At 39.8% G+C, this 24,826-nt stretch overlaps 1 protein-coding gene and 1 non-coding gene across 2 annotated transcripts in view; both read right to left on the bottom strand.

Annotated features, from left to right (window-relative positions):
• GADL1 (glutamate decarboxylase like 1) overlaps positions 1-24,826 on the bottom strand; it is a 159,203-nt gene that overhangs the window by 44,726 nt on the left and 89,651 nt on the right. Inside the window, exons 13-14 of the mRNA XM_081825500.1 lie at positions 17,616-17,667; positions 8,082-8,171 (exon numbers count right to left, since the gene is read on the bottom strand). Of these exons, the coding sequence (XP_081681626.1) occupies positions 8,082-8,171; positions 17,616-17,667 (142 nt within the window). The remainder of the gene's footprint in view (positions 1-8,081; positions 8,172-17,615; positions 17,668-24,826) is intronic.
• LOC115944766 (U6 spliceosomal RNA) lies at positions 10,649-10,753 on the bottom strand. The gene has a single exon (XR_004079278.1). It is a non-coding gene; the product is annotated as a U6 spliceosomal RNA (small nuclear RNA).

Genomic DNA, 24,826 nt, shown 5'->3' with positions numbered 1-24,826 from the left:
TGCAGACTAAAAGCCAGAAGGCCAGATCCCACTGACAGATGTACATTGCAAGTTTTTTTAAACATTTGCCAACATGCAAAACATCCAAAGCAAAGGACAGTTCATGTAAGGATCTGTGTATCTATCATCTCTCGAACAGTAAGACGTGGGACAGAGCTCTGCGTTCCTGCTGGGCAGTCATCCTTAGAAGCTGAGTAAAGTCTCCTCCCTTTAGCTGAGGCCGTGGCTCTCTGCTCTGTCACACCATTCCCGGTCATATTATGGCCAGTCTACCTCCCTAACTTAGGCTACTTGTCTAGCTTCTATGGGTGCTTGAGTTTGTCACCTCTGACCCAGGACATGAAATAAAATTATACTCAGGACACAGTAATGTGTTCTGGACTGATTAAGACTAAGCTTCTGCCTTTCCTCAATGTGCACCCTGACGTATTCAGAAATACAGAATTATTTCAGACGGCCTTAGGATTTGAGCAGAGACTAAAGAAACTGGCATATTTCAGCTAGCGACTTGGTTCGTATGCAATTGCTAGAGACAAGGCCAGTGCTCCTCCTGGTATACAAAGGAATATACCCGTGCTTCTGTGCTGAACAGGAAACCCGAGGTACAAAAAGATGTTTGTTGAAATGCAGCTTTAACTTCTTTGTTTGGCTTCAGTTTCCATCACTGCTATCAAGAGTGCCCAGTGGATTGGCCAGACCCAAGGAGCAAGTGTGCACGGGTATGAGCAGGCACAAGAAGCCCCCCACACACCCATTCCTCTTTCAGAACCCGTCTCGTCCTGACCTCAAGCCCATGAGTTCAGCCTCAGCCTGTAGAGACACCCAGCTTCATCTTGCTCAACTTTAATTTTCAACAGATAGGCCAAGCTCCGAGCTTCTTCCACGGTAAATGAGAAGGGTCCATGAGAAGAAGAGTAAATGAGAAGAAACAAGGCAGGGGGTGGGGCACGTAAACTTAGGAGAGAAAACTAAAAAGAAAGAAAAAATAATTTTTTAATAAGGACATCTGTACTTGTCTGGCTTTCCTGGGGAGTTTAAGTCACTAGCTTTGAAAATTCCTCTGTATGCATCTGAAAATAATGCTTAAAGCCCCAAAGACCAAAAAAGCAATAAAAGTAAATAAATTAATAAAAACAATCTAAAAAATGTGTTCTGTGTGTTGAACGATGTTATTGAACACAAAGGAGAGCTCACTGGGAACTCGCCCATTGCGCATGCATATCCAATAAGAATGTTGTTAGGATCTTTTGTTAATTGAAACTGTATAAATACGATGGAGTCTAGCTATCTAGAAAGACTATGACTTAAACTAGGGAAGAACAATGAGCCTAAACCCATGAAACATTCAGATTATCCCATGTCCTTTAGCAGAAGGGACACCCTAGCTTCCCCAGCTGATTTCTTTCTCTTCTTTTTTTAAGTTTTATCTATTTATTTGAGAGAGAGAGAGAGAGCGCGCGCAGGAACAAAGGGAAGAGGGAGAGGGAGAAGCAGGCTTCCCGCTGAGCAGGGAGCCTGATGCAGGACTCGAACCCAGGATGCCAGGATCATGATCTGAGCCGAAGGCAAACTGCTTAACCCACTGAGCCACCCAGGCGCCCCTCCCCCAGCTGATTTCTGAAGAAGGTCATGCTTACACGGGATGCACCCAAGTGGCTCCTTGACCCTGAGCTACAGAATGACACAAGCAAGAATAAACTGACTACAGCTAGTAGGATATCTGACAAATTGTAGATAAAACAGCTCTATCTAAAAGGATACTTAAAAGGACAGCATTTCATCTCAGTCTTAATGGTTTGGGGAAAGAATATACAGTGTCTACAAGACCTAGGAAATTCATTAGTTAAGCGTTTTCAAAATCTACATCCCAGCCACTATCAGAACAAGAGTCTCTCAAGTCACATTCAGAAATACTTCATGTAAAGGGCATGTCTATATTAGATTCTCCTTAAATATAAATTTTAAAGAAAGCACAGTTTTAAAATGAGTTCCATCCACGAGGAAACAAGATTTTTGACAAATATATTATAAATGCTGTATCACATTGTTAAAAGAGAGACTCATTCTTGAAAATTAAAAACAAAACAAAACACTGTTGCATCATTAAAGAAAGGGCTGTTTTTAGTTCGTAATCCAAAAATGAGTGATTGGTTATACCAATGTCACAGATGGTGATGGAAAGAAAATTAGAATCAGAATTCTCAAAAATATACAGACGCTCTCAAAATGTGTATGAACTCTTATGCACATACATGAACACATGCGCAGGAAATAAATGGAGCAGCGCAGGGGGGGCACTGAAGCCCCACCTGCACCCCCAGGAAGTAGCCTTTTGGGTATCTTTCCCGAGAGCCTTCCAAGGAAGCCCATCACCCCACCCAGTTATGCAGTCTCATCTTCAAATGCTGTTAATCAGAAACCTGCCAGGGAGAATGGTAAATTCCCTCTAAAGATATCTGGAATAGCATATCAAGCTATATCACCAAATAAGCAATAAAACAACGCACCCATCAAGTAGGTTCTAAAAGATTTATTTTTCTTCTACTGTTGAGGAGAAAGGAGTCTGTAATAAATGACTAACATTAGTCACAAATCTGCAGGTCAGCAAACAACCACAACCAAAAAAAGCTGAAAATGACCACGCATGAGTACAAAAAGACAACTTGTTAATTACTTTTAAGAATGTAAACTCGGTTGGCGTGATGCAGAATTATTTATGAAATGTTGACCAAAGAGGAAATCTGCATCAGAACACTGAGTAATGATGAGACAAAGCAAACCAATGTAATTTTCAAGTACATTCTCTGGGTCTTACGCTTCCCGGTTTATCTCTGCAGAATCTCCCTCATTCCCTCACCCTCCATTTCTAATCACTGGTGTGAGGCTTCTGAAGAAACACATGGACAGAAACTTATTTGGGGCAGTCTCTTTAGAGAGGAAAACATAACTCTACCACGATGCTGGAAACTCCCGGGCAGCCCTGGAAATCCTGTTGAAGATCTCAACATAGACCACCAGTGGTATTGCTTCTGAATCTAAAATCAGTGCAGATAGTGTGGGTGTTTTCATAAGCAGAAAGAAGGAGAGTGAAGGCAAGACAAATTATATGCTACATCTGGGAACAAGTCATGAGAGAAAACAGTTTGTGAACTCATTGATTGAAATATGGTATAATCATGATCTCTAAGCAAGACAGTCCCCTGGGGTGTAAGAAGAAGAGATTAGAACATCTCTAAATAATTCAAAATTTAAAATTCATGCTTAAAAGTGATTATGTGCATTTTTAAATGTACATATTATATTTAAAAGTAATACATGTAGGTAATTTCAAAACAATAAACACATATTGGGGTGAATGCTCAATTTATTTTTTTATTTTTTTTTTAACTGTTAGCAGATTGTGGGCAGTATCTGGATAGCCATTGCGTAGGTAAGCACTCAAGGAACCGATGGTTTCATGAGGTCAATTACTCTATACTTCGGTTTATTATTATTATCATTGCTGTTATTACTGTTTTCACGAAGGCAATATATGTTAATTATAGAAAATGAAGACACTACAGAAGGATACTAAAGAAAGGAAACATCACCTACAACTCTATCTCTAAAATATTTTGGTGCCTGTTGTCTGCCCCTTATCTAACCATATGAGCAATAGTTTGTATGTATGTAAGTATCCGTGCACATATAAACACATGATTTTTCAGAATTGGTATTATACTATAGTGGCTGTTTGTATAACTCATTTTTTTCAATTAATAATAAATTATGAATATGTTATTTTGGAACAGAATTTTAATTGTCTATGCACTAGAAATTTGCATATAAATTATGTACTAAAATTTAACCAATTCCCTATAGTTGAATACTTAGATTCTTTTCAATGTCTTGCTATTCTAATACTTGACGATTAGACATGGAGGCCCTTGGATGCCAAGCAGAATGGACTCGATTTTATTCTGTGGACCAGCCACCCTCCAGGGAATGGTACTACACCCCTAGGGAATATTTTGGAACTCTGGGCAGATGTTCTGGTTTTCAGGATGTGCGAGGATTGCTACTGGCATTTAGTGGGGACCAGAGATGTCACCTGCCCTGCAATGTGTAGAGCAGTCCTGAGCAATTAAGCCTTGTCCCCTGTCTTGCCCAACTTTCAAATGTCTTACTGGAAATGTATAAGGTGAGAAGCCTGATTTACCATATCCAAGCCCAAATTCCAACCCCGTTTTACATACACATGCAAAATATTCTGTACCCATTTTTAACAAACACTAAGTTTTCTACTACCGTGTAAATCAAAGAGGAAAAAAAAAAGTTTCCTTCAAAGCTTTACCAAGAGTTGCGCGCCATTTTTGAAAATGATATGGCTAATACCACTCTGCGCCTGTTATTTGCAACAGCAACATCACCTACTTACAAAAGTCTGCGTCTGTAGGTGGCTTATGCTCCCTGTGATTCTAAGAGCATGTGTGAGAATCTTACCCCTCACTTCCTCCTGTCTTCCAGTGCTGTCATGCCCACGCATGTTGTAGAGAAATACATATCTGTATGACAAAGATCAGTTCTCCTTCACGTTATACGCAAGGACTTGTATTGCCTTTTACAAAGTTAGGTGGAGGTAGGTCACATTTCTTATTGGTCTCATTTGAGAGTAAAGGAACGTCAACAACATGTTTTATAAACAGTGGTCATTGGGTATAGGGGGTTGAAAACTGCTACTGGAAAGAGCAGGAAGCCATTAGAGGCTTCCCCAGGAGAGCAACGTGAGGAAGCCGAGCTGGCGGTAGGGACATTCAGAGAGCAAAGAAAACAAATGGGACAATAGAGATGACACGAGGCAAAGAGACCAGAAAAGAGGCAAATGCAATCTAGGCAGGGAAGGAACACAGACCTAGAATATCGCGATGCCTGCGAGCATCAGAAGGAAGAGCATTTTACGGAGGCCATTTTAAAAAGAGAAGTGACTGGAACTCAGTGATCGAATGTAGTGTCACAGAGTGACTACAGAGGGGCTGTGTTCGCAAAAGTAGTCTCACACACGTGCACACACATTCGCCAGCGCACACACAGGCACACACTTACATTCTCTGAAACTCTGCGTTCATTACCAAGTAATCCCTCTCCCCTCCGGCTGCCAAAGGGAAGACTTACCACGCCACTGATCCTGCCATCTGACAGCCCAACCTGACGCTAGCCTGAATTGGAGGGGCAAAGCTTTATTTGGTTTATTTATTTGTTTGTGATTCTCCATCCAAGATAAACCCCGAAAGAAATTTTAAGTGTGTTTCAAGTACATTCCGTATTATAAATCATATACTTGCATTCCCATACTACAGTAAGCAGAAACCACAAGGATCAGACATATATATATATATGTCTCCACACATCTTCCTTCCTTGTCAAATCAATGCACACACACCCACACAAAGAGAGACAATAAAAAGGAAACTAAGAATCTGTGAACCGATGATTATGTGTCAGCAACATACATGCTTACTAATCAGAAGCGACCCTAACAATTAAAATAGTATGACATTAGACGGGGCAAGAAAACCATGGTTCTAAACGGCAACGAAACATTCCAAAATGAAGGAATAGAAAGAGAATCATGGATATTAACCATAAGATAATCAGTGCTGGAAAATACTGGGGATAGAAGAGAATGTCCCGATTCATAATCAATTTCCAGTTAAGATTAAAATTGTATTATCTGCTTAATTATCCGATTTTAGGATGTATATCTTTCCTCAATTTCAAACTTTTTTGAGAATGGATAATATAACTATTTCTTTAAATAAAGGAAGAGTGAGTCAAGAAGATGCCCAGATACAATGGGACTATTTAGTTTTCCTGATCCATGTCCACGCAACAGTACTGAGTCAGTAAAACATGAATAACACATTCTTGATTGCTTTTCTTAACAATGGAAAAGTGAGAAGAATGGCAACCAGATCTTTCTCAATCTGAGCAATTATTCCCCCACGTCACCAAAAAAAGAAAAGAAAGGAAGAAGGAAAGGAAATGTCAGTTGTATTCCATCAAAGTACACAATGTCCCTAGGAGCCTCACTATTAAATTTTCACATTGTCCTTTTTTTTTTTCTTTTATGGGTTACTTACCATCTGAAATGCATTCTTTAGCACTGTTCTATTTGCTTTGTGTGACAAAAATGCAAGACAAAGCCCAAGGATTCTGTTAACGGCCTGAAATGTGTAACGAAGGGTTTTTCTAGGCGAAGGAATGGATACCAACATCCCTCTCTCTGCCCCTCTGCTGCGGGATCTCAGGTTTGACAAGGGGTAGAATAGATATATACTGGGTATATATTATGCCACAGTTTAGGAGGCTTAATGAGCCATGAAGAAACAGAAAATGACTTGAAGCTAAGAGGAGATGCTGCAGGTGAGATTATAACTGGTTATGGCTTAAAGGCCATGGTCTTCCCTCTTCCTCTTAATTAGCCACAAATTCCAAGCCCCTTGTCATGAAAGACAAAGACCCCGTGACTGCCCCTTTGCACCCATGTGATCTTTTTTTTTTTTTAAGATTTTTTTTTTATTTATTTGACAGAGAGAGACACAGTGAGAGAGGGAACACAAGCAGGGGGAGTGGGAGAGGGAGAAGCAGGCTTCCCACAGAGCAGGGAGCCCGATGCGGGGCTTGATCCCAGGACCCTGGGATCATGATCTGAGCCGAAGGCAGACACTTAACGACTGAGCCACCCAGGCTCCCCTGCACCCATGTGATCTTTGAATCACACCTTCTTCTCTTAAGTCTCTAGGTCATCATGCTGTGATTCCTCCTGGAATCTACTTCTCTACAACTGTCCCCTAACTGGCTTCTCCTGATTGTTCAAGACTTAGCTCTAATGTGTCACACAGGGAGGTAGATAACCTTTCTCTCTGTAATCAGTGCAAACAAGGTTCATCTCCATCAGGGCCCTTACTAGTTACCTTGTGATCCTCCCCTTACTCATGTGTCTCCCGACTTATGAGCTTCTTAAGGGCAGGGGCCAAGTCTTGTTGATGTCCGTATCTCTAGTGCACAGCACAGTGAATCCTCAGTGAAGGTTTGTTGTTTGCCTGACTGGAAAGTAGAGTACGGCTATTGCCTATAAAATCTATTAATGGTATCACCGATTTTCCCACAGAAGATAGGGAGAGGTTTGCAAGTCAGAGCTTGTACTAACCAGGGCCATGGAGGTAGCTGAGCTTGAGAGGGAAGACGCTAGGGGTAGAGCATGACCCAACTCTGATGGTTCTGACTCATTGTGAATTCCCACCATGTCATGGCCACACAAACCCCAGGGCAAACTCCCGCTGGTTTGCTTCAATATCCATGATGTCCACGCAGCAGGGGCATGGGAGCAACTGGTGTTGGCTCATGAGACTTCACAGTTCTTGGAAATCTGGTTTAGAGGCAGGGATTTAGCCGGCAGGACCATGCTAGGAGAGGTGCAGGGAAGACACAAGGAGTCCCTAGAGCCTGGGGCTTCTCCTCATTTGGGACTGTTAGCCCTCACCAGCCGTGTGTGAAGAGACTTTCAAGCCCATTTGGTTCTATGATCAGTTGAAACCCACTGCTGGCATCTCTTTTCTTGTTTTTATCACATAAGCCCCCTGGGCAGAAGATGCTTTTGTTGGTGGAAAGCACAGAAGGGCTCACACTCACAAAGGGTACCAGATTTAGACTTTTAATGTTATCTCCAAGTGAGGTGATGCAAGCAGTCCCAGACACACACTGGTGGAGTTGAAAAAAAGAAGCCATTCATCATGGAACTTTAACCTTGTGTCCTCTCATCAGATCATACTTTCTGAAGTACACTGGGAATGAGAACATCTACTGCATCCTATAGCTATCTTGCAAACAGCACCATTATTTGGAATTCATATGTGGATCAAGTAAGTTACGTTGTTTAAACGTAAACAGTGTTGGCAATGGTTTGGCCTTTCAATACACTAGGAGCCACTTCTCTCGATCTTTGAGAGGTCTTACAAGTACAGAATTATTCATAGGATCAATAGGCAATGGGAACAGTATTATTTCATCAAAATGAAAAACGCAGTTTACTTATTACTTACCAAATTAAGTTTTGCCCAGAATTCAGGTCCTTCTTCCATCTCTCTAAGGCTCGGTGGAATGTACCAAAAGCAAATATTGGCATATTCAGGCTGAGGATTAAAAAAAATTTGAGAGGTGTTTTGTTAACCTACGATTAATCTTAGAATGTAATTAAGCTCTTAGCTGCTTTCTTTAGGAGTTGTCACATGTGTATTACGTTGATAACAAATCAGAATCTGATAGAGTTAGACATTCATTCTCCTATCAATAACAGCCAATTGGGAAATTTTCTTCTCAATTGGGTGCACCTAGAAGGTGCTCTTTCCTCCAGATAAGGGATGAACACAAGATTGGGAATAAACAAAATAAAGTTTGAAGCTGCCTCAACCAAGCTCTGACCATTAGTTAGCACCTGATACACATATGTCCAGAGATGCCCTCGTTCCTCTCTCTTCAACCCTGATCTGTAACTTATTTCCTACACCACCATATCTTTCCAATAATTCCCTGCCACTTAAGGTAGCCAAAGCTGCCTTCCATTACCAGCTATACCTGACAAATGGAAAATCCCCGTTATCTATGAGTTGATAACACACACCATACTGTGCTCTTGGCCAGGCTATGGTGCTGAAAGTCCAGCCCGAGGGTTATAGGCAACATTCCTTAAGGCAAGAGCAGTATACCAGACTTAACCAGCCCTGCTATGACCCCAGCCAATACTGTTTTGGGAAAAAGAACATCACCTCGACTCTTGGTTCTCGCGTCTCAGCAGCAGTCTCAAGTATTGGTAAGGTTGTGAATCAGCTAGGGCGCTTGTTCAAAACAGATTCTCAGACCCTGTGCTCAGAATGCCCAGAGTCTGATATAGTCTGCCATAGAGAAGGCTGGAGAACTGGCATTTTATGAAGCATCTCAGGTGATTCTGAAATAAGTAGTGCATGGTGTACTTTTGAAAAACTCTGATCTAAAGTGGCCATAGCCCAATCATCATCTCCAGTAATCTGTTTTGGTTAAACATGGGATAAACCTTCCAGAACAGGCTTTAGTCTAGCTATTGTCACATAGACAAAATTTTCTCCACTACACACTTGTCATAGACAATCACAGGACTTGTATTCAGTGACCAGGTGACTTGGGAAATTATGATGGGGGCTTACAAATTAGATACACAGGAGAGAGAAGTTATTTAGGAAAGATTATAGGTCATGCCTACCCACTCAGTAGCTTCCTCATTTGATTCTTAGCAGTGACAGTATTTGAAATAAATTCCATTTTTCCACACAAACAGTTTGTAGGTAATAACCAATGTTATAATAGTTCTCAGGAGCCATCAGAATTATACTCCAATATCACTATAAATTTTCCAAGTATTTCAGAAAGATGAAACAGCTATCATCTTATATCTTAAAATCAAGACCAGTACTATATAGAGTTCTGATTCTAGTGGATTTTAAATCACAAGTGAATGCCCAGAAACATTCCCAGCTCAATAAGATAAGTCCTTTAACCTTTGAAATTTGGAATGCGCTTATTGGATTTGACAAAAAAAAAGAAAAAAAAGAAAAGAAAAAGAGCCAAAAATCTTCAAAATACAGAGTAGTTCAAAATGGAGTACTATTTAATTCAACTCAATTTCTGCAAACATTTATCATGAGACTACAATAGTCTATATACAAATTCACACAATTTATACTTGGATTTCTGATATAGTTGATTTGGTTTCTCTAGGAAAGAAATGTACTGGCCTTCGAAATTCTTCTAAATTCGAATTTAATGTGAATAAATCTTTTCAAAAAAGTAACTATGGTTGATTAGAAAGTAGAAGAAAAATATAGTTATTATCTGTCATTGGGTTTTAGGGATTCATGTCTTTATATCAATAATGATTTTCTTCCAGATACCATTTATGTTAGTTATCAATTTACTGTCGCTCCACTCAAATCCACACTTTGTATCCTATCAAAATGAAAGTGGACTCTATCAATATTTCTCCTTGCCATCTGGTCCAATCTTAGACTTTATCAGCAGAGGGTGCTGGAGGGACACTGAGAAGGAAGAGGTGTCTCTTCCGGGTTCTGGTGTGCTAACCTCATGGATCTCCTCCAGTGTGTGTGGCTTTTTCAGCAGCACTGTTTCCCAGCCACAAGTGGACCCCCTGTAGCTTCCCCCAGGGCCACCCCCTCAGATGGCTTCACAGCAGACTGATAGGTGCCCTAAATGGCTTTTTCTAGCACACTGCCCTCAAGTGGTGCCAGCAAGGCACCTTGCTTCAGATGGCTTTTCTGGCCACCCTGTGTGTAGCTTGAGTGTGTTTCAAGATGCATCTCTGAAAATGACTTCCTCTAGCATTCCGGAAGGTGGATTCCTGGCAAAACCCAGTAGCGGGACGTCTCCGTGAATTCTCTGCCATCCACTGAGCCACACTGTGCCCTCTCCAACTACGACCGGATCTAAGCCCTGGGAGGGAGTGTCCTCTTCCCCCGGTGCTCTATCCCAGTTCTAGGAGTTGTGGCCGTTTTCTACATCTGCCATTTCTGTATTTTTTAGGATTCTCTTTTTCCCTGTTAATAATTCTTCTTCTTTTTTTTTTAATATGAAATGCCTTACAAATTTGTGTGTTATCCTTGCACAGGGGTGATGCTAATTGTCTGTATCATTCCAATTTCAGTATATGTGCTGCTGAAGCAAGCACAATAATTCTTTATACTGCACTTTCCCCACTTCAAATTACTGTGCAGTTTTTGTCTTCTTATTCGACCCTGACCAATACATTACTAATACATACTCATTACTTTTCATTTGCATGGCAACATCATAAATCATTTTGCAGTAGTTTTTACCTGCTACTGTATCTGCTCTGTATTTCATAAGTTAGGACCTAGACCTTTTAAATCACCTTTTAAATTTGTTTTCTTTAGTTTCTGTTTTGATAATTTTGAAGTGACATATCTATGATTCCTTTTGCCCAGTCTCTTTGAGAATGGTGTGGCTTCAGGTCTGTGGCATTTGAAAACTGGTGAAGTCCTTTTTTGTTTTTTTGTTTTTTAGGATTTTATTTATTTGACAGAGAGAGAGAGAGCACAAGCAGGGGGAGCAGCAGAGGGAGAGGGAGAAGCAGGCTTCCCGCTGAGCAGGGAGCCCAATGAGGGGTTCCATCCCAGGACCCTGGGATCATGACCTGAGCCACCCAGGCACCCCAGTGCAGTCCTTTTGACACGTCATCTGATTGGAGGAAATTTGATCTCCCATTTGGTAGAATACCTTTACTGTCATTATTTCCAAAATTATTAAGATTTGGAAAAAATATCCCTTTGAATATTCACAAGGAACATATTTGAGTTTTCCCTGTCTCTTTGCCTGTGTAGCTTGCATTTGATACAGGGACTTTCTTCAAGAAACTTCAAAGCACTAATGAGTATTTTCAGAGTAGAACTGCTCACATGCCATTTCATTCCCCCTGTATAGGAAAGCCTGACCTCTCGGGTGTCTTAGGAACACTTTAGGTCTATGTACTCTAAATCACAAAATTGAGAAGGTATAAGAAGAAATCCAAGTGTCTAGAGAAGACAAATGATAGTGAAGGGTACAAAAACACCTATAGCCATGAAAGCATTGTCACCATCTTTAAAAATTCATGGAAAAATACAGATGTGTCACTAGAGAAAAGATGGACACATTCTATCCTGGTTTTCAAAGAGAAAAAAAAAACAAACAGATATAGTCTAAGAAATAAAGCAGGTAACTTTGATGTCAATTCCAGCAAGTATTATCGAGCAAACGATATGAGACCCCTTGGGGAAATACATCAAAGGTCACCAAGATGTAGCTGGCATTCTCTAAAACCGAGTCACGTTAAAAGAAATTCATCTCCTTTGCTTACAACATCCTTAGATCACAAAAATAATAATAATAAAAGACAAAGCTAGCACTAGGCATTTTAATAAGTAGAAATGCAGAATCTGTCAGGTAGAGTATAGAATAATAATCATGTAAGTATAGAATGGAGAAAGGGGGCTTGGTGGATTTTAACTGACTTCAAGCTTTTCGATTTTAAATATCTGATTAGACTACTAAAAAATTTCAAAGGCAGCGTGAGTAGCACAAAAAGCCTGGGTTTTGCAGTCACATGGATGTGGTTTGTATCCCAAGTTCACCAGGTTTTTGCTTGGACAAGTGTTGAATACTTTAATCTTCAGCTTCCTAATCTATAAAACGGAGACCATATTGTCTACCCCACAGAGGTGGTTTGATGAGCAGAGATTATTTCCAATATTTACCACTGTATCTGGCATACAGCAGGCTCTCTATTAGCGCAGTGACTATTATCTGGAGCTATTTTGGTAGAAAGAGATGTCCTTTTCAAGTGGATGAATAGCCCCATTAAAATCTGTACTAGGTGAGACACATCACTATTTTTGCATACAGTATTTGGGGGGGAATGTTAAAGAATTATAGCCTACCATAGAAAGGTAACTGAAATGTTCAATTCAATAAGCAGGATTTTCTGTGTTCTAGATACTGGACCAGATATTACGATTAGAAAAATGGCTTACACTGTATGCTTATCTCTGGGAACTCGGCAACTAGTAATGGAAATAGGTATAGGCAATTAAACTGCAATGGAATGAGAATTACAAAAGAAGAATTTTCTCATAATACAAGAAACATTTCTGGCAACAGGAACAGTGCACGTGTAAAAGCCCGTATATTCAGGGGCACGGCAAGAACTTGGAATGAATAGAGGACAAGGTGAACTGAAAAGAAGAGAAGATGGACATGGGAATGAGAGTCACTTCATGAAGGGCTTCGTCATCTGCCGTGCTTGGGAGTCTGGGCTTGATTCTAGAGGCAATGTGGAATCATGGGAGAGTTTCCATCTAGGGAGCAGATTTCATTTTAGAAAGGCCACAGTGTGGCTGCCGTGGGGAGATGCACTGGAGAGGCGTCTGAGACTGGAAGGGGATGAGTTACAAGACAGGGCAAACCTGGGAAGGGGATGAGTTACAAGACAGGGCAAACCTGAGGGGTGATAGGAGCCTGAACTGAGGCAGTGGCTTCAGGAGTGGAGGAAAGTGCCCAAGATACATTTAAGAGAAGGGGAAGGGAGATAGTGAAGACAACATCAAGATTTTTGTTTGGATCATAGTTCTAATGACCGAAAGAAGAATACGGAATTTGGGAAAAGAGAATGGCTACACTTCAGCTTTAGAAATGTTGAATTTGAGGGGCGTCTGGGTGGCGCAGTTGGTTGAGTGTCCGAATCTTGGTTTCGGCTTAGGTCATGATCTCAGGGTCGTGAGATGGAGCCCCATGTCAGGCCGCCCTAAGCGTGGAGTCTGCTTGAGATTCTCTCTCCCTCTGCCCTTCCCCCACCTCTAAAATAAATGATAAAAAAAAGAAAAAAATACTGAATTTGAGGTTCCTGTGGGAGTCTAACTGAAAATTTCAGGACATACCTATGTACAAAGGACTAGAGTTTAGGAGACAAGACAAGGATAGAGACATTAGTGAAGCCAATGATACCAAAGTTCTAGAAATGGATTAAACATTTCAGGGGGAGTATGTGGACAATGAAGAACTAAAGGCAGAAGCGAGGAAAGTAATACTTAATGGGCTACACAGATGAAGAGACCTCCTTCACATAGAGACTGAGAAGAAGTCACATGGAAAGGAGAAAAACTGGGCGAGAAATTCAAAGAAACCAAAACAGAAGAGCATTTCAAGAGGGAGGGAGTGGATAATGGTGTAAAATGCTATAGAAGTCCAACAAGATGAAGATTTAAGAATGTGCATTGGATTTTGCAATTAGAAGGGTGCTGTGATCTAATAAAACTAGATAAAAAGATAACTATAAATTGCAATATGCTTGATACATATGAATAGTAGGGGTCAATAAGTAATAGAATATGAATAATTAGAGCTCCGGGGAAGAGGACTAGGCTGTGAATTATCTGACACAGGAAGTGTTCAGGAAGAGGTTGACTTCCTGTTATGGTTACTGTCAAGAGAGGTTTCCTGCCTTGAGCAGGAAGGTGACTAGATGTCCTTGAAGATCCTTGATAACCTGGCAAGGCTATGAAACCTAAATAACTCTTCCTAATGTAGAACTCAGGAAGAGAAAACAAAAACTTGAATAATTAAGACTCTCCCGAGAGATCAAAATAAAATATGTGAATGATAGTATACAAATGAATATACCTCTAGGAAAACATCTGTTAGATCTTAGTTCCCACACAGAAAAACAAAGAGATGATATTCAGGGCCCTATGAATAATGCAGAATTCATTTGAAATGATAACTTTCAATCATCTTCAAGAAGATATGCATTATTTTTGCTCTTTTCAGGATAAGATACTCTGTTTTGTTGTGTTCATTTCCTGTTTTCAATATTCCACTTAACATTCTATCTGCTAAAAAGTGAATGAAAATATATATTCTTTATATATATAATATAAATAAAATTTTACATGTACAAAAATATAGAAATATGTGTATATATAATTATAGACTTTCATTTTTCCTAAACTGAAAGGCTCAGTTTTGCAGACTATAATCAAATCTCTCTTAAGTATGCATTAGAGTTATATTTAATCAATCCAAAGTAAGCATTTGTTAACAAAAAGGATAAATGCCTTGACACTTATATATAAGATTCAAGGTCTAAATTTACATTATTTCTCCAAATGGAGCACAGAGAAGAGAGGCAAATGCAGATCACATACAAAAACTCTTCTAAGTAGGAATTCTGGAGTACCACTGAGAAAGCCACCTTCACTGCTTTGGGGCCATCTGGCTCCCATAGATAAAATATCCAGGACAGAAGGCTGCCTAACGATGAAAACCCACCTTAACTTGCATAACAAGGATGTCAATGTTTGCAATTCCCTAAAGATGATGGTGCGAGTTTCCTCCCTTCATTTTTAAGCTTTTAGGAAGAATATATAAATAACTTCTAAAACAGTTCATCTTTCTTTCATCACTTTTTCTTTCAGCTCTATCAAAAGATTGCAGTTCCAAGGTGTACAGCACTTTCCATAAGCACCATGGCTCCCACAGCCAGAGAAATAAAGAAAGCAATTCAGACTTGTAAAAACAGAGGGAAACTCAACTAAACTTCAATAAAGAAGGCAACTCAAACTCAAGAAAATTTAAAAAGTCACTCAGACTCAAACTCCAGGCAATCCTATAGCTGTTGTTTTACCCCTACATGCTGAAGCGTGCAGCTCTTAAAAATACACACGTTTTGGGCGCCTGGGTGGCTCAGTTGGTTAAGCGACTGCCTTCGGCTCAGGTCATGATCCTGGAGTCCCGGGATCGCGTCCCGCATCAGGCTCCCTGCTCAGCAGGGAGTCTGCTTCTCCCTCTGACCCTCCCCCTCTCCTGCTCTCTGTCTCTCATTCTCTCTCTCTCAAATAAATAAATAAAATCTTAAAAAAAAAAATACACACGTTTTCTTGGGTAGTCATAATGCCGTTGTCATACCTAACAAAATTATCAGTAATTCCCAAAAGCCAGTTTCACTATAGAAATTTCCCAACTATTTCAAAAATCTACTTTTTACAATTGCTCAAACTAGGATTCCAATAGCTCCATGTGTTGCATGTGGTTAGTGGGTCTCTTCTGTCTCTTTGAACCCAGAGTGATCATCACTCCCCCCTCCTTAATTTTTCTTCACACCACCTGTTGAAGAAACCAGGTCAGCTGTCCTGCAGAATGTCCTACACTCTAAATTCATCTTTTTGCTTCTTTGGGGTGTTACCAGAAAGTCACTTAAATATGGATTCTCTTGTTATCTTTGCAAGTTCCTTCATGTCCCTATTTTTCAGGAACTTTGGACTCTTTTGTAGATAGTGGTGGAAGGACCGTCATCATATCTCACCTGGGCCACAGCAACAGCATCCCAATTGGTTTAAATTACCCTTTCCTTGGCCTCCCTTTACCTCCTCCCACCCCATTCCTCTCTTCCCAGGCATCTTTAGCATGATCTTTTAAAATGGAATTCAGGGGGTGCCTGGGTGGCTCAGACAGTTAAGCATCCAACTCTTGAGTCTCAGGGTCCTGAGACCAAGACCCGTGTTGGGCTCCACAGTGGGCATGGAACCTACATAAGTTCTCTCTCTGCCCCTTCTCTCACTCTCTCCCTCTTAAAAAAAAAAATAAAATAAAGTTTAAAAATAAATAAATAAATAAATAAAAGAAATTCAGACTCCTGTCTGCATAACATTTCTCCAATGATTACACATGGAATAAGAGCCAAAACCAGGACCTACCCGACTCCACCTGCTCTGGTCTTTGCCCACCTCTCCACCTGCATCACCACTTGCACCCCTGCCCCTTGCCTAATATATCTTCTTCTGGTTCCTCAAACACATAGAACTCTTTTCAGCTGGAAGCCCCATAGAACTCTTTTCAGCTGGAAGCCTTTGTAGTTGTTTATTGATCCTATCTAGGACGCCTTTCCCTCAGATATCCGCATGGCATGTTGTTTACCATCAATCAGGTCTCACCTCAAAGACAACCTCAGAGGGCCCTACCTGGACACCCCAAATGAAACAGGCCACCCCCCCACCACCCACATCATCATTCCAGCATTCCACCCTTATTTTTATTATAGAACTTGCCACATCTGTAACTCTTTATTTGTATACTAGGTTCTCTCTCATGAACCTGCTTTGTTGTTTTCTTAACACATCTCACTACCTGATGTTTGCTAGGTATTAATTTGCTTCTTTACTGCCTGTCACTTGCCATTTGAGGATAAGCGCCACCAGAGTGGGGAATTTCCCTGTCTTACACCTGAAGTGCCTAGAACTGTACCTGGCACATAGTAATTGCTCAATAAATCTTGCTGCATAAAAGAATGCCAAAAGTTAGCCAGATTGCTTACATATGAAAAGATTCCCAGGTTGTAATCTCTAGGTGATTTTTACGTTAGGTTAAAAATTGCTATATAATATATGCTATAAGAAGATCTAAGAGAACATCCCACACTTCATATTTCTTAAAAATCAGAATTAAATAAGATTCTTCATAATTTCTAACCATATATTTTAGGGAAAAAAACCCAGTTTTCTTCCTCTATCTTTGCAACCATTTTGTGTCTTATACATATCAAACAGTCCAACCACAAAATGACTTATTTTCCCATTGCTCCAAAGCTAATATGCTCTCCTTATTTTATAAAAAGAGAAAACTCTATGCATCATCGTACATTCACTTAATTGATTTTTCATATGCAGGCACCACTATTGCATAGTTGAATATTCACAGTACAATCATCATGCAATTTATATATTTATTCAGTATTATCCTTGGTAATTATTATTGAGCACTTTAATTTTCAATACTTAAAGGCAAGTGTGTTCTTTGCAAATCCAACAAAGGCAAAATACTCACTAATAGAGTAAATTAACATAATGGACTCCATGAATTAAGCTAATGACTTGTTTCTAAGTCTGCAACACAAAAACCAATGAAATATAACAGATTAGAAAATTGCCACCTTCATCACTGTTGACTGACAAAATCACGAGCACAATTCCATAATCACTTACTTCCAGCAATAACTTGAATCCTTCTCTTTTCTTGATTTCTTCTACGAGGTACCTAAAAATGAAAGACAAATAATATTTATAATCTGGCATCTAACAATTCCATGAACACGAGTGACACACAAAAACACTGTTATTTCAAAATGCAGAGACAGGATTAGAAATACAGGCTTAGAAATAAAGAAGGGCAGGGGAAAAGGGATAAAAATGGATTTAGACAGATATCCCTGAACCTACTGCAGACCCCTGGGGCCCGAGTAAAAAGGTTCATCTTTTGGATGAGGTGACGTTTATCTCTCATATTAGCATCAGACTTTAACCCCAGTATGAAAACCACCTACACTGGAGATACATCTCTGGCCATGTGGGTTTCACATTCATATTCTAGATGGGGATTTAGCACAGTTACTTAAATTACCTAGCTGGCTTTTGGTGTAGAGTCCTACCTGTAAGCTCATTTAAGATCAAGGAAGCTCAACATCGTTTTTTCCAAGGCCAGGACAGAGGGAAAAAGGACTGATCATTAGTATCATGTTAAAAGTAAGTGGGCTGTAGCCACTGACAGAATGTCTAAGAAGTCCTCTCCAATGTCAGGGAGAAAAGAACTATCATGCCATAAGCAAAGGGCACGGATACAGGAGATGCAGAATATGACCAAAAAAAGGTGAAAATGACTTTGAGAACATAGAGTAAATCAACATGGACACCTCCTCCCTGGGATCGGTTATTGTCTATATAAAAAGAGGAGCCTTTCGAAATAATTGTCCTTAAAAACTACTGATTTGATCATGAGACTTGAAAAGTTCATAACCCTTGACCCAGTATCTCAGATTTGGGGGTAAAATGTAAGGAAGTGATCAGGGGCATTGACAAAAATGTACTTGCCAGAATATTTATTGTGATTTTATATGTAACAGCAAAAGAAACAAACAAAAAACATAACACCCAAGAATGAAGATTGGCTTTGAAAATTATGGTCCATTCATCATATGGAATTATGGTATAATTATCTGGAAGGGGCACCTAAGTGGCTCAGTTGGTTGAGCATCTGACTTTTGATTATAGCTTAGGTCATGATTTCAGGGTAGCAGGATCAAGCCCCGCGCCAGGCTCCACACTCAGCACAGAGTCTACTTGAGATCCCTCTCTCTGTGTCTCCCTCTACCCCTCCTCCCTCTAAAAAAGAAAATAAAAATAAATCTTTTTAAAAGAGTAATTATATGGAATATGATCATATCACTAAACCACATATATTAAATTAATATTTAAAGACAACAAAAATGTTTCTTGGGCCTCAATTCCAAGAAAACTGAAATAACACAATCTGCTTTTCTAATCTCAAACATTGTTTCAAAAGAATTAAGTAAAACCATGCATATATGTAATTTTACCTAAATTTATGTGTACACATGTGTGCATGTATTTAACACAAAATAACCAGAAACAAGGTTAAAAATCCAGAAATTGGCAAATGGTAAAATAAAATGTATTATAGCAACACAACATAATATGGCATAGCTATTAAAAAAAATGAATTACATCTACTTCAATTAAACCACAGGGATGCTCGTGATGTATTAGCAAGAGATGAAAGCAAGGTACTGAGAAATGTCAATAATATGATTTCTCTTTTTAAGAAATTATCAAAACGAAAGCAGAAGTAATTCCTATCCCTATATCCATATATATATATATTTTTTTTCTTTTCCCCCACGGAATAAAGAATGGAAGGGTACACAATAAATTGTTAGTGTTTACCAGGGGGAGGAACAAACAATGCAATGGGGTAGTTACTAATTCTCTTTTTATATTTCTTTGCAAAGTTTCATAGATGTGGTTACTTGTGTACTTTTTGAAAGGGAACTTAAAAAAGAAAAATGTAAAGCACAAACATAATAGACAGACAGATACAATCTCTATTGGTACAAGGAAAGCTTGTGAACCATACTTTTTTCAAGCTTCTCAGACACAAATGTATATAGGAAATCTGTGAACTCCAAAGCAATACTACACTTCATCCTGAGGAAGCCTACACTAATCCTGGACACCACGACGCTATGGAAAAGCTTTGCATCTCCAGAAGTCCTGGGACTGATTCTAGAAGATTCTAATTGCACAGCTCATCAACTTTGTGACTCTAGGCAAGTTCCTTAGCTTCCCCAGCCTGCCTCAGTTTCCTCCTGTCTGCAATGGAGATGTGGGACTAGGTGGGTAAAATCCTTCCCTAACAGATGATGACTGTAGGAAACTTACACGAAAGTCTCAATTTAAGCTATTTCTGTCAAACTGGCTAAAACTGCTCCCAAGAGAAAGGTGTCCTAAAACAGAGCTGGATCATTTCAGTTAAAACTCTGCTTTTTGCTAACCATGGGGACCTGGGCTTTGTGTCAGGGCCACTGTCCCCACTGCAGCCACTCTCAGAGCCCAGAGTGTTAACACTCCAACTGAGTTGAGAGTAGATGTGGTTTGGGTGAAGGGTTGCTATTACAACCATAATAAGAGGCTCACACGGGAGTCCCCCAACTATGCTCTATGCCAACTCATGTTCATAGGTCTCCCACATAAAAGAGCTCAATTGCCAAATAAATGTGAGCTATGCTAGGCATGCCAATTAGATTACTTTTGTCTACAATTAGAAGGGCACTTGGCTTAACTCATAAAGACATTTATTGAACTGGTCGGATGGTTCAATGCTGTCATCAAGAACCAGGCATTTTCTATCATTTCAAGATGTGTGCCATATTCCATGCATCACGGCCTTCCACGAGTGTCCAAGAAGGAGGAGAGGGGGCTGGAGCAAAAGCATTTCCTCTTCCTTTCTCTCTACTGAGGTAAGAATATTTTCCCCAGAAGCCTTCAAAGACTTCTTCCTCTATCTTCTTGACTGAGGCTGAGTCATATATTTATGCCTAAACTCACTACAGGCAGTGGAGATTGGCTGAGACCAATGTTCCCAGCTACACTATTGCCACCTAAATAAAATCAAGGTTCTCTTAGCAAGAAAAAGAGGGAGAATGGTTGTTGGCTGAACAATAAACAGTATCTGCATGTTAAAAATATTAAAAACAAAGTTAAAAAGGTTTCCATATTACAGGCCCCCTCAGGAACACTGTATCTCCGAGAGAGGAATAACAGAGTAGTTAGCCTTTCCAAACATATTTGACCATGGAAACGTTTTTTGGAAGAACATTCATTAAGATCTTCTGGAGGTCTATTATCCCACAGAGGGCAGTTTCAGAGATGCTAGTTGGGAGAAGTGCTTCTTCAATAGGGTATCTTCCCCTCTTCTTAAATAAAAGTTTAAGTGAATGGAATTTGGGGGAAGGAATCCAAATAAGGTTTGAGTCACTTCTGCCTGCATTCATAGGGATGATTTTTTCCTCACAATTTTTCTTTTCAATACATGGAAGCCGACTAAATATAAAATACATTTCAGGGGAAAAAAAAAAAACCCAACTCTTCTTATCTGATGCAAACCAGAAAAGGATGTACATTGAGTTTGGGGATATAATGCAGGAACCAGAAACCACTTCTACCAAAAGGCATCCAGGTAAATGGGTTCAAAAAATAACAATAGCTTATAAAACTCATCACTGTGCTTCCTGCTAAGCTTAGCAAAGAGAGAAGGGAGGGAAAAAAATTACACACTAGCAAGAATTTTCACCAATCCTACCGGGTAAAAAAAAAAACCCATTGTATGAAGATTCTGGCTTGATTTTGAAGCAGACATTAATGATAGTCCTGCTCCCAAACACTTCTCCTTCCTTTGCTTACAAATATGCTTCCAACCCTGAAGACCTTCAATTCTCTTGTTTGTTAAATGATTATGTCTGATGTTTTTGCCTTTAACTTGCCCTTTTGCAGGACGTTCTTTGCTTTCTGGAAGCAGCCTTTCAGTCCCTTTCTCAGCTACTCCAGGGTCTCCCTTGGAACACTCTGGACCAACTTTCTCTCCCAGCCTCACCTCCTCATTTGAAATTGTTTTCTGATGCATGGAGCCTCCCAGAACTCCTGAGAGGTTTCTCCATCTGTTTTCTGTATGCTCTGCATATATTAGAACATATTGCATGACTTGTGTGGTTCAGCACAGACACCTACATGCTACGGTCTCCTGCAATTGTGATTTTTGAAAAATTACCAATATGAAGAAAAACGAAAACACTGACCCTTCTGTAGCCCTGTAGACTGCCCCCTCTCTCATCACCTAGAGAAATACACTAGCTCAGAAGTGCCATTGAGTATCTGCTCACCTTTTCCACGCTGAAAACAATAAATCCCCCAGTATTCATGCAAGTCAATGAAATGAATGCCATCTGAGAGATTACAGAGATTGTGTGTCAAGGGCCTAGATAAATGATACACTGGAGATCTAATGAAGTAGCCGAATGGGAATTCTTGAGCTGTTTGTTGTTGTTGAAAAGATTTACACACATGACTTTTCTCGGCTTGCTTTAAAAAATTACCTCTGACTGAATATCCATTTAACCCGACGGCCATAGCGGAGGCCTAGAAGGTGCCCCCAGCAACAGGTAGCCCTGGGCATTGGGAAACATTTTCAACTTTCCTAGACAGATATCAGGGATACACAATCACCTGCCTGGTACCAGTGGTGGTGGTTTTAAATCCCAGCCCTCTGCATTTCAGTTACACTTCATAATCGCATGCTGCTTTACGTTCCCGATGTCACTGGTTTTCAAACAACCCAAGGAGAAAGCAAGTTTTTAGTCATTAATATTTCTCCAGATAAGAGATCTCTTGGTGATTGGAATGACGAGGGTCAAATGGAAATTAGTAAAGGCCTTAGAGATCTTCCAGGCACTAATTTTTTCCCTTTTTCCTAGATTCTGACAACTCATTAAATAGGAGTCTTCTAATGTCTGCTTTTGCTTTCCCAAGGGAAGAGAGAGCAAACTATCTGATCAGGGGGATGGCAGCCCATTGTTCCATCAAACTCCAGTCCTTCAATTTTAAGGTCAATATACAAATTTCAAACTAAGCTCCATTTAGACTCAAGAACATGGAAATATTGTTTCTGTGGAGTCAGAGCAATCTTTCCTGCAATGTCAGGGGGGAAGAGTTACCCAGCCTTTCCAGTATTTGAGAGATCTTGACAGAGGGTCTAGGGAAATGGGGGTCTTGGCTGTCTCAGGCTGCTGGTAATCGGTGTGCAGCCCAAATACTAACACAACCCTCATTTGCAGCTTTACTTTGCTAATTCTTACCTACTGAAGGGAATTATACTCCTTGGAACAAAACAACATTAATTCTGAAATTATAGACATTATGCCAGCTAGAGCCTTCTGGACACAGATGAGAATCGTTTTTAAAGGCAGTGGCCTAGGGTCAGTGAGCTTGATGAGAAATGGAGTTTGAACTCTCAAGAGTCAGTGGTTTCTACTGATTACATTGGCTGACTTAAGCAATGGTGTTTCAGAGCGAATACGGACTGGCTAGTGAGAGCCCACTGTTAAATATTTAGGAATTTTGCAAATCACAACTGTTGACAGCTCGCAATTTTACACAATGGGAATATCTACACCGCGGGGATTGATAGGCATTACCAACTGGGGCTTTTGTTTCTTCCTCCTGAGAGCCAGTTTACTAGGACACTACTGTACATGGGCTCCAACAGAATAGATCCCAGCTCTAAGAAAAGGTTTCTCCTTTCCTAAAGAAACCACAAACCAATTAACCGATTTGAAAATATATAAAATCATAAAAATAAAGACTTACGTTGCCAAGTTGATGTAATTCTTAATCCTAGAGAAATTTTCTCCAAGTTTATAAGTTCATCATTCCAAGTGACATGTCTAAAAGGGCTCAGCCAAAAGTAAAATAAAAATAGGGGCACCTGGGAGGCTCAGTCAGTTAAGCGCCTGACTCTAGATTTTGGCTCATGTCACGCTCTCAGGGTTGTGAGACTGAGCCCCACATCAGGCTCTGCACTGGGCAATGAAGCCTGCTTAAAATTCTCTCTCTCCCTTTCCCTCTGCTCCACTCCTCCTGCTCTCTGTGTATGTTTCTCTCTCTCTCTCAAAAAAAAAAAGAAAAGAAAAATAAAAGGACTCAGCATTTACTTGGCATTGGGGGTAGGAGAACAGGATGACTTTTGCCCACCCCAGGAAGAGAGGGTTGGATATATGAAAACTGGAAAGTTAAGGCAAAGAAACTATGATGATTAACAGAGTGAAAGAGGAGGATTATTTTTCAAATATTTAGATATAGGTCACAGAGTCTGCAGTGATGCTTGCTGAAATGTTAATTCAATTCAATTCAACTTGACAAACATTTACAAACAATAAGTGTTTGTTGAATTGAATTGAAGTGTTAACATTTATTCTCCTGTGATATTTCTCTGCAAAAATTAGGAAGTATCCTTAGACTATAAATTAAATTCTACCCTGAGATGAATGTTAACTTTATAACAAATATGATCATCAAATATTTGTATCTAGCCTTCTTTCAAGACACCTGTCAATGAATTACTTAGCAGCTTAGACAAAACAATGCAGAGATTCTGCCACACTTAAGTAGTATGAGAAAATACAAAAGAAAAGGAAACAGAGCTTTCTGAACTTCTATTTTAATTGAACAGAAACTATGAATAATTATGGTGGACAGTGTCATTTTTTTTCACCATTGGGTAATTATCTCCCTAATTCTGATGGAGGTACATTAACCCTACTTCTAATAAAAGCATATTCCTCACCTAGTTTCAGCATATTTTCTATAGGAGGAATTGATGTTGCCCAATGCCAAGGGAGGGCATGTGACTCAGCATGACCAGTGAGAGCATCACATTTCCCTGGTAACAGTGACTGATGACAGATGGACATTTGCCTCATTCAGATATGAAAACTTTCTTTAGGATTGTTGAGAGAGGAGCACACTCTCATTTGGACCTTGAACTCGAACCTAGGATGATAGAGGATAGAGATCTGACACTCGCAGCAGCCATCTTCCTCCATAGGAATAAACCAACATAAAAGAGAGCAACCCTGAAAGATGGAAAAAGATTGAGGCCTGATGATATGGTTTAAGCCCCTAAATGAAGTCATTCCAGAAGTCATCATTATACTAGCTTATAAGGAACATGGGGTAATAAATTACCTTTCTTTGTTTATAGTATCTTGCATTACGGTTTCTGTTGCTTGCCACATAAAGAATCCTAAATGGTACAGTATTTATAGATTTTTTAAACTACTTAAGCCATA

Source organism: Leptonychotes weddellii, chromosome 1, assembly GCF_054177405.1.
Source record: "Leptonychotes weddellii isolate Sample4059 chromosome 1, ASM5417740v2, whole genome shotgun sequence".
Lineage (NCBI taxonomy): Eukaryota > Metazoa > Chordata > Mammalia > Carnivora > Phocidae > Leptonychotes > Leptonychotes weddellii.
This window is presented reverse-complemented; position numbering and strand designations above follow the sequence as displayed.